At 43.3% G+C, this 18,104-nt stretch overlaps 1 protein-coding gene across 1 annotated transcript; it reads right to left on the bottom strand.

Moving 5' to 3' along the window:
* Positions 1-2,226: 2,226 nt before the first annotated feature.
* RAB5B (RAB5B, member RAS oncogene family) lies at positions 2,227-17,542 on the bottom strand. The gene is made up of 6 exons (XM_090273353.1): positions 17,461-17,542; positions 7,351-7,613; positions 6,154-6,305; positions 5,775-5,897; positions 5,135-5,228; positions 2,227-4,806 (listed from the first exon to the last, which is right to left on the bottom strand). The coding sequence occupies exons 2-6, from the start codon at positions 7,511-7,513 to the stop codon at positions 4,691-4,693; spliced, it is 648 nt and encodes a 215-aa protein (XP_090129479.1). The 5' UTR covers positions 7,514-7,613; positions 17,461-17,542; the 3' UTR covers positions 2,227-4,690.
* Between the last annotated feature and the right edge of the window lie 562 nt (positions 17,543-18,104).

The raw sequence follows: 18,104 nt of genomic DNA, 5'->3' as shown, positions 1-18,104 counted from the left end.
TATTTATTTTATTTTATTTTTTAGAGAGGGGAAGGGAGGGAGAAAGAGGGAGAGAAACATCTTGTGCGAAGAAACATCAATTGGTTGCCTCTTGCCTGCCGCGATCTGGGACCTGGCCCACCACCCAGGCATGTGCCCTGAATGGAATCAAATGGCGACCTTTCAGTTGACAGGCCAGCACTCAATCCATTGAGACCCATCAACCACCGCTTATTAGTTATGTCAATTTTTAAAAATCGTTTAACAAGAGCAACAACATAGAACACCCCAAATTAGGAAGATTATAATCACTCATAATCTCAGAGCAAAGGACACTAATAGAAATCAATTACTGAGACAACGGTGTGGTGATTGTGAGGAGGGGTCCAGTGGAGGTGGAGAAAGGTATAAGGGGGATAAATGGTAATGGAAAAAAATACAATAAAAAAGAAAATTTAAGAGAAAAGTCTTCTCATACAATGCAAATATAAAAAATTTATTTTGCAAAATAAAATTACTATTACCCTTTTATAATTTGGTGCAGGACTAAAAATTTGTCCTTAGCTGGCTGTGAACCTGGGGCAAACGTGTCTACACTGCCCTCTATGGAACAGAACGTTGAGCTACAACCTTACTTTAAGGTTTTCATTTTTAATTTTGGAAGATGATTTTCCCGCCCTTTCTGCTCTCTTGAATGGAACTAGATTTTACCAGGAATCAGGGCGTCATGGAGGAGTAGTAAGAAATATACAGAAAGGGGAAATGACACTGAATAGGTGATTTTGGTTCTAAAGTTTTTAGAAATAGATTTAACTCACCTGTATACAATGCAATCATTGGAAAGGCCTGGTGAAAGACCTGTCTTACCAGTTTTAAAAAACAGGCTCATGCCCTGGCTGGTGTGGTTCAGTGGATTGAGTGCCGGAGTGCAAACTGAAAGGTCACTGGTTTGAATCCTGGTCAGGGCACAGGCCTGGGTTTTGGGCCAGGTCCCCAGTCAGGGGTGTGCAAGAGGAGGCAACCCATTGATGTTTCTCTTCCTCTCTTTCTCCCTCCCTTCCCCTTTTTCTAAAAATAAATAAACAAAATTTTTAACTAAAAAGAAAAACAAACAGTCTCAGCCGAAGAATACAAAGAAGTCACTTAGGGATCATTTGAAGCCACCAGGATGGATAAGACATTTCCTAAAAAGTTATCACCTCTGTGTGCCACACACATGCTGCACGTAAATGTCCTTTAAACCTTAACTTTGTTTTACAGAGAGCAGCTAAGTCATTGATCAAGGCCAGAGCTGGTAAACTGGTACACAGGATTGGAATGTTGAGTCTGTTTGGCCCCAGTCCTCTTTCCTGTCTTTCAGATTCTTTGGAATTTAAAACTCCTCCTGCAACGGTACCTAATCTTTTCTCTATCATTCTCCCCCACCCACCTCCACTTAGCTTATGATAGACTAAAGGGCTTCACATACAGTAGGAAACAAAGAAAGATCTAGAAGAAATTTTCCTGTTGGGGTAAAGCCACATGATCAATCAAAAACGCTAGTTTGGTGATTTTTAAAAAATCTTCTTTAGGTCATGGTCCCCTCTGAGATACTAATAAGGCAAAGGGCCCTCCCCCTACAGAAATGCACATAAATTTTTGCATAATACTTCAAAGGGGTAACAAATTCCACCTCTCTCCAATTTCATCAAGTGCCCAAAGGTCCACAGATGCCCTCCCCCATATATACATTGTTAAGAGGACCTAAAAAAATAAGCTATGGTCAGATTTGATGAGCTCTCTAGTGGTTTGTGAATAGGAGTGATTAAACAGCAATAAAGAGGCTATTTTCCAAATTGGGTTATCTCATTATTCAAGAAGAGATTAGAGGAAATAAGGAGGCATCAAGATAGAGGCACCTGGCTGGCACGGCTCAGTTGGTTGGAGTGCCATCCCATAAACGAAAAGGTTGCAAGTTTAAGCCCTGGTCAGAGCACATACCAAGGTTGTGGGTTTGATCCCTGGTTGGGGCACTTATGGAGGCAACTAATTGATGTTTGTTTCTCTCTTTCTCCCTTCCTCTCACTACTAAAAAAAAGAAAAAAAAGCAATGAAAAAATGTCTTTGGGTGAAAATTAAAACCATCACCACCAACAACAAACAGATGCAAAGGATGGTGTGTTTCTGATTCAACAAAACATTATTGGGTGCCCTTTCTTACAAATTTCTAGTATCAGTCTAAGTAAAAAAAAAGAAGCAACACTCAAATACACTTTTTTTTCCTTTTTTACTTACATTAAATACATCGGTAAATCAGCAGTCGCATTCTGTTACCACGATTGTTATGTTGGAAGAGGAAGGGGGGAAAAAAGGCAAATGCTTTCTTAGAAGAAAAAAGGGACCCCCCCCCCAAAAAAAAAAAAAAAAACTGATCAAAAGAAAAAAATGAAGAGCTGGAAAATAAAAATGAAGATCCCCAAGCCCAACAGAGCTCAAAGGAAAGCAGAGAGCTGGTAGGAAGTAGAAGGCAGCAGATAGGCCCAGGAGCTAGGGCCAGTCTTAAAGGGGTTGGTAGAGGGGAGAAGCAGCCTGGAGACATGGTTTCCCAGACCCAAGGCAATGAAACATCCTCACTCCTGCTCCATGGGGAAACCTGCACTGAGAGAGAACTTCATTTCTAAGAGACTTAAGAGAGACATCCTAGTTCTTCCACTGATAAGGATGCACTGGGTGCTCTTGGGGGCTTAGGGCGGTGCTGGGAAAGGAAGGCAAAAATGTGTGTTTCAGGGCCACAGGAAATAAGGCTGCCCCTGGAAAAGGAAGGGAATCGAGGCCTGAATGTAAGAACTTAAGCTAGGTCCCTCAGAATCTCAGCCTCGTGGATTTCTCAGCTGCTCTGGGACAGAAGGAAGTCTGCAAGCCAAAAGGGCAGAAAGGTTCCAATCCTAGGTCACGGAGGCCCTTACTGAGGCCTTTCCTATATTCCCCCAATTTTCCCAAAACTAGGCTGGAACAAGGAGTTTAGAATTCTCTCCTGCCTTGATGGCTTCCCAAAGACATCCTAAAATACCTGATGAGGGATGTGAAGAGAGGCTAGAGATTCAGAAAGGACCAACATCCTCTGGTGATGTGAGACGGTTGTGAGGGAACCTTCAGTGCCAGTCATTCTCTGTCCACAGGAACAGGTGTTATAAGGGGGCCACAAGTAGGCCTCTGTGGTACTAGCCCCTAGTGGTATGTGGATTAAACCACTGGTTGCATGGGGGATGAACATGGGGATAAGCACGGAGGGAGTAAACTGAAGATACTAACAAAGAAGAAAAGAAATAAGACCTGATGGGAGGTAGGGAGGAAAGAAAAGACTGTACAGTAGGAATAAAGATCATACCTATTTACAGGGAAGTAGAAAAGACATGGTAACGGGTGGATCAAACTGAATATGAACCCTGGGCAAGGACAGAAAACTCTTCCCTTTTGCCTGACTCCTCTTTACCCCCTTCCATGGCCTGTGTTATCCTGAGACCATTCTCCAGTTGCTTCATTTAATTCCCCAGGAAAGGCAAACCTATACTCAAGAGCTAGGCTGGCAAGAATATAGGTTAAGAATCAGAGTTGAAGGAAGCTAGTAGTGGAGATTGGGCTTGAGTAGCTGCCACTGGTACTTTCTCTATAGTCCCTCCCAAAACCTCATATACATCTTGGAATCAATTTAATTAAAAAAGTGAGAGGGCAGGTAAATCAATGAAAACCCCCATAAGACAAATATCCCAACTGAACTACCATCAATTAAAGTGCAAACTGCAGGGGGATATAGTGGCTGGGCCTGAGGCCATCTAAAGGCCAGAGAAAAAAATGCATATGTATAAATCAGAGGATGGATATCAGAAACTGGTCCCTCCTCCAATTAGATCACAGCAGAGCCAAAGATGCAGGCAACCAGTGAATTCTTTGGAGGACTCTGGGGTCCGGTGTCTCCCCCATTATGGGGGATAAGCTACCTAAGAGACTGAGGGGAAACTAGGCCTTGGAAGAGTCCCAGAGCCATAGATAACACTACATCTCCACCTCTGCTCTGTTAGCTAAAAAATGACTCTCACCTGATGCCCGAGAGCTTGCCTTCCCATTCTCACTCTACCTAGAAACACCTTCCACAAGGCCAACTCACGGATACTGCAGTGTTTTCAATTATGAGAAACTCCAACCAAATAAAACCAAAAAAGGAAATTTCCTTACTCCCTTCTGCTCTGAGCCTCACTCTCCCCCAGGACCCTTAATGTGAACTGGAAACTTCCTTCCTCATTTCCTGGGTTCACCACCTTCTCCATCCTGGGGAGAGGAGGAAAAGGGGATCAAGAACAGGGGTTGACCAAAAGCAGAAGGGGCAGGAGACAAAAAAAAAAGTTTTCTGAAAAAAATGGGGAGGAGGAGGAAAGATAAGTAGGCCACTGTCTTGCACCTATAATACAAAGTGAAGAAAGTTTGTTTTGGAAGGTAAGTCCTGGGAGTTCTGACCCCGAAGCCCCAGAGTAGGGGTAGGAGGTCAGTGGCAACAGCTGCCTGGTGTTGATTGCTGAAGCGTTAAAAAGTGCCATGACGGAGCTGTCAGAAGGCAGCCCTTGGGAGCCAGGGCTCAGTGTGCTGTTACCATAGGGGTTGTGTGCTGAGGGGTGGGAATGGAGGTTATTTCTTAGCTCTCGTGCTAGCTCCATACTTGTTTGCTGCTAGCTACCCCTCAGTTGCTACAACACTGGCTCTTGTTCTGCTGGGACTGCTCATGGAGATCCACACCTCGGCTTCGGCCTGCTGCACCCCCCAGATTCTGGGGTTCACTCTTTGGCAACTTCTTAGCTAGAGGCAAAAAGAGAAGGAAAAAACATATGATCGATTTTAATCCACCCCCCGCCAAAAGACTATTGGTTGGGGGAGAAGAGGAAAGTAAAATATTGAAAGAGTATTTCTGAAGAAGGGAAGCTTTTATCATTTGTAAACTACATTAAATACAAGGGTGCTTAAGCTGCAGCTAAAGAATGGCAGTCACAATGGAAAGTTAAGGTATTTCCATACCCAAAGTTTTCACAAGAGGAGACACTTCCATTTATCCTTATGCCCTGGGTTAGCCATCGTGCCCAGAGGTAAGGGAAAAAGACAGGAAGACCTACGGGTGCTCTGACCTTACCTATTGCCAGGAAGAGATCATTAACGTTCATAGCTGTCTTGGCTGAGGTTTCCATAAACAATAAGCTGTTGTCATCTGCATATGCCTGGGCCTCCTGCAAGGGGTAAGGTATAGTGTCGCTCAGAACGTAGATTAGGAACAAGTATGTCCCTTCCGCTCCCATGTAGCACCAGAGCAAGGCAATATCTAGGTTCCCTCACCTTAACTGTACCTCTGGACCCATATTTTGGTGACAACTCCCTCAAGGATAACCCATGGTCTAGATGACTTTATATAACAAAGAGATATCAGGAATCTTAATTATGGGTGATAAGGTAAGTTGGTTGGGGGCTTTTGGGTTCTGGCTCTTGAATAGTCCCTAACCTCAAATCCAATTGCTCCCTCCTTCCTGTTTTCCACTGGTACCCCCACAACTGGTACTCCCTGTCCACCCCTCTGCTCTGGAATTTTCTTCTGATTTTCCTCTAAAGTCTCCTGGTTGTCATTAGGGTCACAGTGTTGCTGTTTTAACATGGTGCAGAACTGGGGAATGAGATGATGAATGTCTTCAGATGAGGTTTCCAGAGAGGGCAAGTTTGGACAAAAGAGATCCCAAGCACAGAGGGAGTGCATTAGGAAGGGACTCTATGGGCCATCTTACTTCATACTCCACCATGCGCTTGTTGGCCAGATCAGCTTTGTTCCCCGCCAGGGCTATAACAATGCTAGGACTGGCCTGTCGCTGTAGTTCCTTTACCCATGTCTTCGCTCGGGCGAAGGTTTCCTAGGAAAACATGAGGAAGAAAATGGGTGGGCTGGAATGACTGACAATCCAGGCCAATCACCTTTAAAATTCAGTCTCAAAACTCACCTGTTCTAGGTAGCCTTCCCTCACTGAAACCACCTGTCTCTGATAATTTATTACCTGTCTTCTCAGCATTTGGAAGCATAATTTTGCTATTTTGAGAACCTGTTTTCTCTCCTCCACCTAATTTAATTCCTATACATAAAAGCAAGGATCTTCTTCTCAGCCCACTTACCTGATTAGTAATGTCATAAACCACAATTGCAGCTTGGGCACCTCTGTAGTACATGGGGGCCAAGCTATGGTATCGCTCCTGCCCTGCTGTGTCCCAGATCTCAAACTTGACTGTTGTGTCATCTAGGCAAACAGACTGGGTGAGGAAGGCCGCTATGGATGAGAGAATGGAGAAACAGTTTTGAGAGGATGAATGGGGACATCCCATGCCCCTTCAAAATATCTCCACTCTCAGTCTAAGGCCAGTCATGACCTGGGCCAGTCAGTGACAGGAAAAGGTTTAGTGTTCTCCTCTTTATGTATAAGTCCTGGAACCAGGATTAAGAGTGCTCTTGGCTAAGTCTTTCCAGCCAGAGGTTTCTCTAGCTAATGAATGGGCACACCTATACTATGAGGGACAGAAAGAACTGGCACTTATACCAGAGTCATTTCTCTTCTAACCAATAAGAAACTTCAGATGAAACTCTCATCAAGAACTATGTAAGATTTTAAAGCCTGATGGGAAGTCCCACCATTATCAATGTTACCTGTTTACTTTTTCATATAATCTTCTATTGACCCAAGAACACCGCATTTCCAAGGTGACTAGTACAAGCGGGGAAGTAGTGACATGGAAGTTCTCATAAAAGATACTTTGCTGAATTAGCACCCTATTTGAGGGTAATGGCAGGGAGAAGGTAGCAGAGGTGGGAAAGGGAGATGACCTTTATCTTTTGTATTTAGTTCCAGTCTCTGTTTCACCGGATACATGCATCAGAATGCACACACATACATGCCTACACCTCTGCCGCCTCCAATACTAATCAGTGGATCTAGGGTAGGGCCCAAGCATGCATAGGATGAAAATACTCCCCAGATGATTCTGATGTTCATCTTTGATTAAGAATCACTGATCCAAACCAACCCTGCTCGAGATGACACTCAACTAAACCTCACTGGGATTCAGAAGAAAGTAGGAGGAAGAAAGATGAAAAATTAGTGATTTTATTAAGGTGCACAAAGGTCAACCTTCCATACTTTCTCTTAGGAAACAAGAGGATGAATATATACCTGCTTTTTGGCAGTATGGCAATTTTTTTGTTTTATAAATGATTTCCATTCTAGGGAGCTAAGAGGTCTGGCTTCACAGTCAGGTCCCTAGGTCGCCCTTCAAAAGCATTACTAAGCATCAAACCTCTTCTTTACCTGAGATACTCACCTCCAATGGTGCTCTCCTGGTACTCGTGGAACTGCCCTTTGACAAAACGTAATACCAGGCTAGACTTCCCCACTGCAGATTCACCCAGCAGCACCAATTTGAACTGGCATATTTTGCTGGCCTGGGGCTGCCCATTGGGCCTGGCTGTGCTTCTGCTAGTCATAGCTAGATTTTCAGAGTGGGAGAGGGTTTAGGGAGGGGGATGCCACAAAGCGGCACAGGGGGGAGGGGGGAGGGGAGGGGACTTCCAGATTTCAACAGTCCTGCAAGAAAAAAAGGGTGTAAAATTAAACACAGGGCCATTACGGCTACAATCACCTTTTAGACAAAGACTAGAATCACCTCATTTCTTCGTTCCTATGATCTTATAATAATCATCCATTATTAAAAGGTTGCAAAAATGAGTGTAACCAGGCAGCTGGCACTCAGTGGTAAAGAGTGGGGAACAATAAGAAGCGCGCCTGAAGTAGAGTTTGCCCTACCACATAATTTCCAACAGCCAATGGAAGACTGAAAACTGTGTGTGAGAAGTCTTCACTCCTTCCATTAATTTCCCACCATGTCTTTAAAAACTTTTTGTTGGCCTGAAACCCACAAGTATCCTAGATCCTCAGTATCTCCTTGGTTTCCTAGGACCATCCTTTTTCTTCCTCCTCCTATGCTTTTTTCTAGCTTTCAAAATAAGTGATTCATTCTAGGGATGTGGGATATCACCCCTAACATTAGAGGGGTATTTTCTGGTTCTTGACATTTCTGAAAAATCTAACCAAGGTCCAGTTGTCAGAAAAATCTATCCTTTCTCATTTCTGGTCAAAGGTGAGTAGAGAAACACAATCAACAGACCACATTTGGTACCAACTCTTTCATTTTGCTCCCGCCACCTCTCCACATCTGAAACAGTCTCTCACATCTAAGAGTCAGTAAGCTTTACCTGCTCTCAACTTGCAACTGTCTTCCTGGTGCTTAGGGATTGGATTACCCTCCACACTAAAGTGGCCCAACAGCTGTAGTCCTCCAAATTGGAGGCAGAGAAAGATGTATCTTCTAAACGTGCAGGAATCTCCAGGGGTTGAGGGGATGGTGCGAGATGAGGGAAGGGGGACGGGGGGGGGGGGGGCTTGTTTGGGTTGTACTTTGCTTGTTCAAATTAATCTTTTTCCTTCTTGAAGAATGACTCCAGTGACTCCACAAACATCATACTCTATGGCATATGTAGGGAAACACTATTTTGTCATTATAGCAAGTTGTCATGGAGCCAAATCAAGGTTAAAAATCTTTGCAATCCTAGTAAAGACAGAAGAGACAGTAAAAATAGTAGACAGAAAAATCATACAGGAGGCAGTGCAGAGGAACAAGCTTGGCAGTGTCAAATTCACTGGGTTTATTTTACAGTTCTGCTTCCTAGTTGTGAAACTTTGGGCCAGTTACTAAATCTTATTACATACTCCTTTTCTCATCTGTAAAATGGATAATAGCTTTATGAAGACCTACTTCATAAGGTTGTTGTGAAGATTAAATGAGATAACATTCATATATAAAGAACTTGAAGTGTCTGACCTAAAGTGCTCAAATGGCTATTAAGCTACTAATTATTAATATGAAATCAAGAAAATTTTTCTGCCCAAGCTTTAACTTTCACTTTTATAAAATGGAGAAAATACCTACCTTGTAGAGTGGCTATGAGGATTAAGTGAAAATTTATTTAGCATACTGCTCATAAATGAGATAGATATTGCTACTGAGTGGCCCTAATTCACAGAAAAGATCAATTTAATATACTAAAGTATAATTGAGAATTAGTTATCAATATATTCCTAAATGGCAGCAATGATATAAAAGAGATAGAAAAATAAAAACAAAACCAAAAAATGTAAAGAGAAAGTTGGCAGAGAAGTGAGAGCTCAGAAAAGACCTAAAGTATACTAGAGTAAGACATGAGAATGAAACAAATTACTCTGATCCTACTGGGTATTCTATAGTACCCTATGCCAGTAAGTCCTAAGAATCCAGATCCACATGTGCCATTTTGTGATGAAGTCTTCACTGGTCTATGATGAAATGATAAAAATAAAGATGATATAGAAAGTTTTTCATAAAGCTAAATTTATGCAACTTAAAAGAGTATTCTTTATAACAAGATTCCTAATTTCTTTCTTAGATTCAATATTCTCTCAAATATATATATTGCATGGAAAAACCTCTAAGATCTATCTATTGTGAAGTAAAAAATGTTGGCCCTGGCTGGTGTGGCTCAGCAGATTGAGTGCTGGCCTGCAAACCAAGGGGTCGCTGGTTTGATTCTCAGTCAGGGCACACGCCTGGGTTGCGGGCCAGGTCCTCAGTTGGGAGCATGTGAAAGGCAACCATATGTTGATGTTTCTCTCCCTCTCTTCCTCTCTCTCTCAAAATAAATAAAATCTTTAAAAAAAAAAAAAAGGTTATAGACTAGCCCTGGCTAGTGTGGCTCTGGGGACTGAGTGCGGCCTGCACACCGAGAGGTCACTGGTTCGATTCCCAGTCAGGGCACATGCCTGGGCTGTGGGCCAGGTCTCCGGCCAGGTCCGGTTAGGAGTAGGCAACCAATTGATGTTTCTCTCACATAACAATATTACTCTCCCTCTTTCTTCCTCCCTTCCACTTTCTCTAAAAAACTAATAATTTTTTTTTTAAGTTGTAGACTAAATAACATGTTGGATCCTATTTCTGTAGAAAAGAAAATTCTACATAGAAAAAGGTATGGAAGATACACACCTATCTGCTAACAGTGGCTACCTCTGAGGAGAGTGGGACTGAGCAAAGTGGCATGTGAAGAATTCAGATTTTTTCATTCTACATAATTCTTTAACAGGAAATATATTTTAAAAAATAGTTTTCTAAACGGATGTTTGTTTTTTAAATGCTTAAAAAATAATGGTGAGAGAGAGTAGTAAACTTTTTAAATATAATTACTTGGAAAAATAAAACCCCCAAATTTAAATTTATTGTTCCATGAAATCCAAAATTCTGAGAACCACTATTGCAAAAATCAGTATTAATTAGCTTCTTAACAAATATTAAACAGTTCTTAAACAGTTCTTTAGCTGTTTTCACCCTCAAACCTTTAGAATAGTGTTTCTCAAACTGTGGCTATTAGCCAATAGTGACCCTGAAACCAGTTGGTGGATCATGATCAGATTAAAAAAAAAAAAAAGAAGTATATTACAAATACTAAGCGTAAGAATCATGTTGTGAAAATGTCACTTGTGTATGCACACACACACTGAATTATGATGTAACATGCTTAAAAAACTTTTTTTTCTTAAATGTTAGTTGTGGTAAAAAAAATTTTTAGCCCTGGCTGGTGTGACTCAGTGAATTGAGCACCGCCTGCCTGGGAGCCAAGGGGTCGCTGGTTCGATTCCCAGAAGGGGCACATGTCTGGGTTGCAGGCTGGGTATCTGGTTGGGGGCATGCAAGAGGCAAGCTATTGATGTTACTCTCCCTCTCCGTCTCCCTTCCTCTCCTTCTCTCTGACTGACATATATACATTACACTCTTAAACAACAGGAGCCCTGGCCAAATAGCCCAGTTAGTTAGAGCATCATCCTGATAAGCCAATGTTACAGGTTTGATCCTCGGTAAAGGCACATACAGGAATCAAACAATGGATGCATAAGTGGGTGCAGCAACAAATTAATGTTTCTCTCTCTCTCCAAAATCAATTAAAAAAACAAAACAGGATAAGTTATTAGATTCTTCAACTTATTTATTCCTTTACCTTTTTGTCTATTTCAAACATATGATCTAAAGGGTGGCACACTAAGCCTTACTACAGTTATTACGCTAGAAAATGAAGACACAAGAATTAGAGTAGACTGAATTCTCATGGGCAGACACATCACTCTAGGCCTGCGAAAACGGTAGGGAGTTGAGGAAGTGTGAAGATAGGTAACAGTCACAGACGCTCAGGTTGCAAAGCCCTGGTCACTAACCCACACAGACGGTAAGTCAAACCAGAGCCCAGACACACAATCAGCAAACTTTCTTGCTGCTAAACAACCTTGATTATCAGATTGGTAATTACTGGATTATAAAAGGCTACTTCCCACCCTGGCCAGGTAGTTCAGTTGGTTAGAGCATCAGTCTGATATGCCAAGGTTGTAGGTTCAATTCCTGGCAGGGCAAATACAAGACTCAACCAAGACACGCATAAATAAGTGAAATAACAAATCGATGTTTCCCTCTCTTTCTCTTACTTCCTCTCTCTCTAAAAATTAAAACAAAAAGATTACCTCCCACCCCAGTGTGTCACCCTAAGTATGTCCTACCTTCCCTGTTCACAGTAATTGATGGGTTGCCCAACACTGTGACTTGACCTTTAATCCCAACATGTTTATAATATCATGTTTTTTATGCAATAGCTAGACTTTAAAAAAATTAGGGGTACAGAAATGAAATAATATGTATAAGATTTAACTAACTTCTCCACTATTCTGGTGGTGATATCTTACTAAGAGTTGACATTTGGCAAATGATCTATTCAAAGGTAAGAATAACCACAGCTAACCAATCAAGTAGTGTGATGATTATTACCTCCAAACCTGAGGCAAAAAAAGGAAGGGGAGGATAAGGAGGTTATTCTTACTTTCAACCCCATCAGTTCAGAAGAGAAGAAACCAGATTTAACTTCCCTTAGGAGTGCAGCTCCATGCCCTGGCCGGGTAGCTCAGTTAGCTGGAGCATCCTTCCGTGCACCAAAAGGTTTGATCCCTGGTCAGGGCACATACTTAGGTTGTGGGTTCAATCACCAGTCAAGCATGTATGGGAGGCAACCAATCAATGTTTCTCTCTCTCAAATCAATAAACATATCCTCAGGTGAGGATTAAAAAAAAAAAAGTGCTGCTCCACAAGAATGACTTCTCAAATGACCATTAACTAGGGAGGACTGAGGCTTGACCATGGCATCAGCCCATTGAGGAGCGGCAAGAGGGAGGATAAAGGAGCAAGTTCTTTTTTAAAATTAATTAATTTATTTTAGCGAGGGAATGGGAGGGAGAAAGAGTGAGAGAAACTTGTGACCATTCGCCTTTGTAGGATGACACCAAACCAACTGAGCCACACCAGTCAAGGTGAAGGGGCAAGTTCTTTAAGTGGGCAGCTCTACCAGCAGGAAAGGAAGGCATGAATAGGGTTTTTCAGTCTGCTGATCCCAGCTAGAGCACAACTCTGTTCCTTTGGCCCCCTTCCACTTGGTAGCTTTGAGTTCCTATGCCTATAACATATGAAGCCTCCAGAAGTCTATCACCTGTCAATACAGACTGAGTTTCAAGTACATAGCCACTGGAGTGTTGCCCACTCCCAAATGTCAGCCCTGTAAGGTCAGTTTGCCATATTAAGAGGCAACTGAGAGATCATCTAATCCTGTCTCTGTATTTTACAGGTGAGGAAACCAAGGCACATAAAATTAATCACCTTGCTCGGTGTTACCATACAGATAGCTATCAACTGTTGCACAGGTGCTTAGTAGCGAATCTCTTTCTCTAACAAGTACTTCTAGTCAGCTACTCTTTCCTGCTACTATTATATCACTATACCTCTTAAGGAAGCAATAGATACTGAACTCTGAAGAGGGCACCAGGACAGGAACAAGAGCTTAGATTGGATAGAGTTTCTGCCTCTATTCAGTTTAGATAAGTACTTCCTTTGGGACTAAAAAGTTAGGAAGACATAGGCCTTCCCTGGGAACTGGGATCCAGTCCCACATCCTTCTGACAAAAGGACTCACTCATTATTATGCCTTTCTAGAAGGTCTTGACCAACCCCTGCCAGGACAGTTGAAAGAAGCAATTTAATGGAATGCCAATAGGGAAAGAAGTGGTAACTTTTGCAGGATTCAATGGGCCCTGGGATTAATGGGAGAGATGTACTAAGTAGGGAAGATAGGGCAGAAGCCAGTAAATACCTTCAACTCAAAAATTTTGTTTAGATCCTAAATTACGAAATCGTGAACTGAGAGTTCCACTATTTGGCTCAGCTCTTTCATTGTGTTGATCCAATGTTAACGAGTCAGTCACTGGCTTAAATGAGAGTCCTTTCACTCTCCCCCCCTTCCCCCTGCCTCTCTTATAGTTCTCTAAGAGGCAAAAAGCATACTTATACCTTATCAGCATGGTACTGCAAACTCCCTATTATTGACCTAGGAAAGATTGGTATGCCCTTCCATACCATGTCTGCTTAGCAAACTCCTGATGTATCTTTTAAGGCCAACCTCAAATGTCACCTTCCCTAAAAAGCTGCATAATTAATGACCCTCTCACCACAGCAGTATTCATCATTGCTTCCTCTGGGCCCCCGTAGTATCAAGACTGTATTACTATCACAACATTTATTGCATTGTGTGAGTTTTAAACTATGAATTTCTCAAAAAGTGTGACTACTTGTTATGTCATCTTGACTCTTCAGAGCACAGCACAATACCTGACCCCTAACAGATGTTCACTGAATGCTCCCTAAATTAAGGCCGAAGCAATCCTGCTTCCCTCCTCCATCTACTACTCCTCTTCTGTGCCACCTGGATAGCTTCTTACTCAGTTCCATTCAGGAATGTTTTTAATCAGTCTCAGAGAACCAGTTCTCTCCCTGGCCTCTCTGTGATCTCCCATGGATGGAGGGCCCCCTTGGGACCCAGCCCACAAAGTACTGTTGCAACTCATATGGGCTAACAGCTTTTCCTGTCACCCGTTACTATGCCTCAAATGGCTTAATCACACCCAATATGTGGGCCTCCCACCTGGACGCTGAAGCAACTGTGGGTAAATACAAAGTCCCCTGAATTTACAGTGTATGTTCATGTTCAATAAACTTTGGGTCATTACCTCTATTAATTCTTGAACTAGAGAAACAATAAAAAAAAAAGGCAGGGGGTGGGGGGCCTGACTGGTGTAGCTCAGTGGATAGAGCACTGGCGTGTGAATCCAAAGATTGCTGGTTTGATTCCCATTCAGGGCACATGCCTGAGTGTCCGCCAGGTCCCCAGTTGGGGGCGTGTGAGAGGCAACCAGTCAATGTTTCTCTCAGATATCAATGTTTCTTCCCCTCTCTCTAAAAAATAAAATCTTAAAAAAACAACCACCACCTACATTTAAAGAAAAAAAATCATACCACCATAGAGCTTGAAGAGCTTGAGGACACTCTGAAAAGGTACCCACAGTCCCTAAACAGAAGCTACAACCTGGCCTATAAATCTACACAGACTTGGCTCACCTGGGTGGCTCCTTACTTAATTTAGTTACTGTTCAGTCAATGACTAAATCTTTCCTAAAACATTCTTGGGAAGTGGGAGTGTATTGTGTAGAGTTGTAAGGTATCCTTTCTCCTGGAGGGCTGTTGTATTTCCTTAAGTTCATTGTCCTCCACTTTGGTTATTTTCCAATCTGAAATGGCTTAGGCATAGGAGGTATACACTTGATTCATCTACCCTCTGCCTCCTCAGAAGTCAAATTCTTATCCATGCGCAAAAGCTAACCATAGAAAAGCAATCCTTACTCCTGGGCAAAGAATTAGAAGGTATAAAGTATGACTTCAAGGGTGATGGGAAAGCCATGTTCTCCAAGTAAATTTTGTTAACTCAAGGTTTATATTTGAAATTTTATATTGATAATTCCACTCCTTAGCTCCCTCTTATGAAACAAAAGCCCTTGGAAAAATTAGTACTTCAAGTGACTAGTTATTATTTACACCTTAATATGAAGCAATTCCAGATCATTTCTTAAAGGTAGGCTTTGATTAAGGGAATGTAGAAGACACACACACACACACACACACACACATACACGTAACAAGAAAGGGACAGGATATCACCAAGATGTAAAAAATGGCAATGTTTAGAGAGGATTAAAACACACATGCATACTCTCCTACAATTTCCTATAGGACTGGCTTTTCAGGAGAGAAAATAAAAGCTCCTGGAGGGACAACTGAGATTTCTGTATAAAGGCTGGGCATATTAGAGGGCTTCTAAAGCCAGGAAGGACAAATTCAGTAAGGAGGTAGTATGAAATGCCCAGCTGTATTGAGATTTAAAGGACAACCAATTTCATATCCAGAGAAACTTCTCATAGAAAAATACAAGGGACCATTAGGAGAACCATCATCTTCTTTTGGGATAATGAATGGACAGTCATATAATCTAAACACACAGACCATGAACCAGAAGAGGTCTCAAATTTCTCATGTTAGCAGAGATGACAATAGTGCCCCCAAACAAAATGATTCACCTTAATGTTTTTTTCCTGCCCATAAAATAAAAAAGTTTGGGCCATCTATTTGAGCATTTTCTAGGATACCTGATGCACAACTGGGGCGTGTGTTAAGAAGATGAGAGATAACCCATAGTACAGCTCTGTGCTTGTCTGAATTTGATAGAAGCAAGACAAAATGAACTGTGAAAGGAACACAATAACAGAGTATCATCCCAGCAGGGAAAACTGAAAAGATTGAGAGACCAGAGTTCGGTGGGAACATGAAAACAGAATTGCTTTTGGTGGCACATTCCCCAAAGCAAAGAGCAAGATTAGTTTGACCTGCTTTCTCTTATCTCTAACCTTTCTGGATGAAATATAATGAATGAGGTATGTGTGGGATGATTTACACTTTTTAATCTTCTGTATAGCTTGAATATTTAAATATATGTATGTATTACTTTTGACATTAAGAAGAAATGCAATTATAAAACACATTGGTATAAAAGGGAAAAGGAGAAAGTATAAGGGAAAATCCAATAAGCTCCAATCTATGGCAGACTAAGGATGTCAGAAGACCATTAAAAATATATGGAAGGAGGGGACTCTGGTGCCTCAGTAATCCATCTTCCTTTTCTCTACTCACCCACCCCTTTCCTCAAGTGCCTTACTGTTTGCTGAAGTAAACAAAGAACTGCTGGTGCCAACTTTGTGGAATGGAATTTCTCTTCCCCAAATCCCTTCCTCAGTGATATCACCTCATATTTCCAGGCTTGGTTCTACCTACTCATACCTGTCTGGGAAATACCCAAGTCTAGGTCCTACAAAGTTTCACCAACTATGGTTGGAAAACCTCTTGGTGGCTGGGGAATCCCTAAGCCCCTTTCCAGGGCATATGAGATCACTGATTCGCCTCTTCTAGGTCAGAGATATGGTATCCACTACAGACCACATTATTAAGTGGGAAAACAAACACCCTCCAAATCCAACTTCTTGGCTCTTGCACAGGACTGCATCCTAAACCAGCTGAGGCTAAGAAGAAACAGACTGCACCCTCCAGATGAGGCGAAGGGAAAGTGTAGGGGTTGAGTTTTGGAACAGTCTACAGTCACGGGGAAAAAAAAAATTACGTTTGTCTTCATTTGCAACTCAGGGAGTACCAAAACCTTCAAGTTACCGCACCTCAACACTTAATGGGAACACAAGAGAGGGGCTTCCCAACCCCTGAGCCTCCAGCCCACCCCTGAGCATTCCCAGAAGCTCCCATAACTGATACCAGGCCCTACTTCCATTTCACCAATTACCTCAGCCTTCTAGATTAGGAAAGCTTTCTTCGTCTGCCTTACTGAACTTAAATCCTTCTCTCGGCTCAACTCTGGGGCACCCTCGTTATTTTTATAATAGTCACTTTCCCTGAAAAAGAACGCCTCTTACCCAGCTGAGAACTCTGCTGGGGCCCTACCAATCAGACATCTCCAGAGCACCAGCCCCGGTTATCCTCGGGGCTCGGGCGTCGGGGCCGACCTCTCCTCACCTCCCCGCAAAAGGGCTTACCTCACCCGTTGCCCCGGCCCTTTTCCCCAGCTTCTCCCTCTCAGCGCTGCTCAATGAGGCCTGCCCCTGCACTCACACAAGACCAGGGCCTCGCGCGCCGGCCGCTGCCCTGCCACGGGCACAACCCAGCCTCACCAACTTCGGGCTCCCAGACCGCCTGGCCCCCTCCTCAGCGCCCCCATTGGGCCTGCCGGGGACCGGCCCCCTTCTACCGTCTCCAGTGGAACCTCTCTAACCCCATCGCTGAGGCCCAGGCCCGCCTCTGCTCCCCGGCCTTGCTGCTCTCCTCTCCCGGTCGCCTCCGTCCCTGCCCTCTGGGCTCCATCATCTCGGTACCTGGGGCTCCGTCTCCCCCGTCGGGCCCAAGCCTGTGTCGAACAGACAAACAGCCGCAGCTCAACCAAACCCTCCTGCCCCTCCTCCTCCTCCTCGCCCTGGGGCGGAGACCCTGGCCAATAGCAAAATTACGCCTACCATCAAGGGTGGGCTCTGTGTGCCCTGCTCCACCAATCCTCTGGAGAAAGGCGGGCCTTTTTCGGCGCCATCACCAACGAGGACGCGCTAGGGACGGGATGGGCGTGTCCCCAGGCCAATATGAAGAGGGAAACCTTGAAGATAGACGTGGTGAGAAGCCATTGACGAGGGAGCTCCCCGAGACAGGGAGCGGTACACTATTGACAGGCGTAAATGCCAACCAATAAACTGTCGATACCCTCATGACCCCGCCTTTTGACTCTTAACATCTTATCAGGTGAGTGACGGAGGCGGGCCAAAATGAAATATTAACCAGTACTATGAAAATTCGGGACTTGAATGGCAGGCCAGGAGGGGTTGAAGGAGCCGTAGGAAGGCCGCTACTGACCTTCGCCCCTCCCCCCGGATTTGGCAGGGGCTGACTCTAGGCCCCCTCCCTTTATGAGCAATTCGTGGGCATAAAGGGAAATACCTCTTAGGGACCCGGGGCCTGGGACTTTTAAGTA

The sequence above is a fragment of the Furipterus horrens genome, unplaced genomic scaffold (genome assembly GCF_987537825.1).
Source record: "Furipterus horrens unplaced genomic scaffold, mFurHor1.1.pri manual_scaffold_4, whole genome shotgun sequence".
In the NCBI taxonomy this organism is placed as follows: Eukaryota; Metazoa; Chordata; class Mammalia; order Chiroptera; family Furipteridae; genus Furipterus; species Furipterus horrens.
The sequence above is the reverse complement of the archived record's forward strand: the minus strand, read 5'-3'. Positions and strand labels throughout refer to the sequence as shown.

Bases quoted from the DNA above. Each gene is read 5' to 3' on its own strand.
- RAB5B (XM_090273353.1), bottom strand. From the start codon at position 7,513: ATGACTAGCAGAAGCACAGCCAGGCCCAATGGGCAGCCCCAGGCCAGC. The intron at 6,306-7,350 runs GTGAGTATCTCA...TCTCATCCATAG, and splicing joins CCAGGAGAGCACCATTGGAG to CGGCCTTCCTCACCCAGTCT. The intron at 4,807-5,134 runs GTAAGGTCAGAG...TTTTGCCTCTAG, and splicing joins TGATCTCTTCCTGGCAATAG to CTAAGAAGTTGCCAAAGAGT.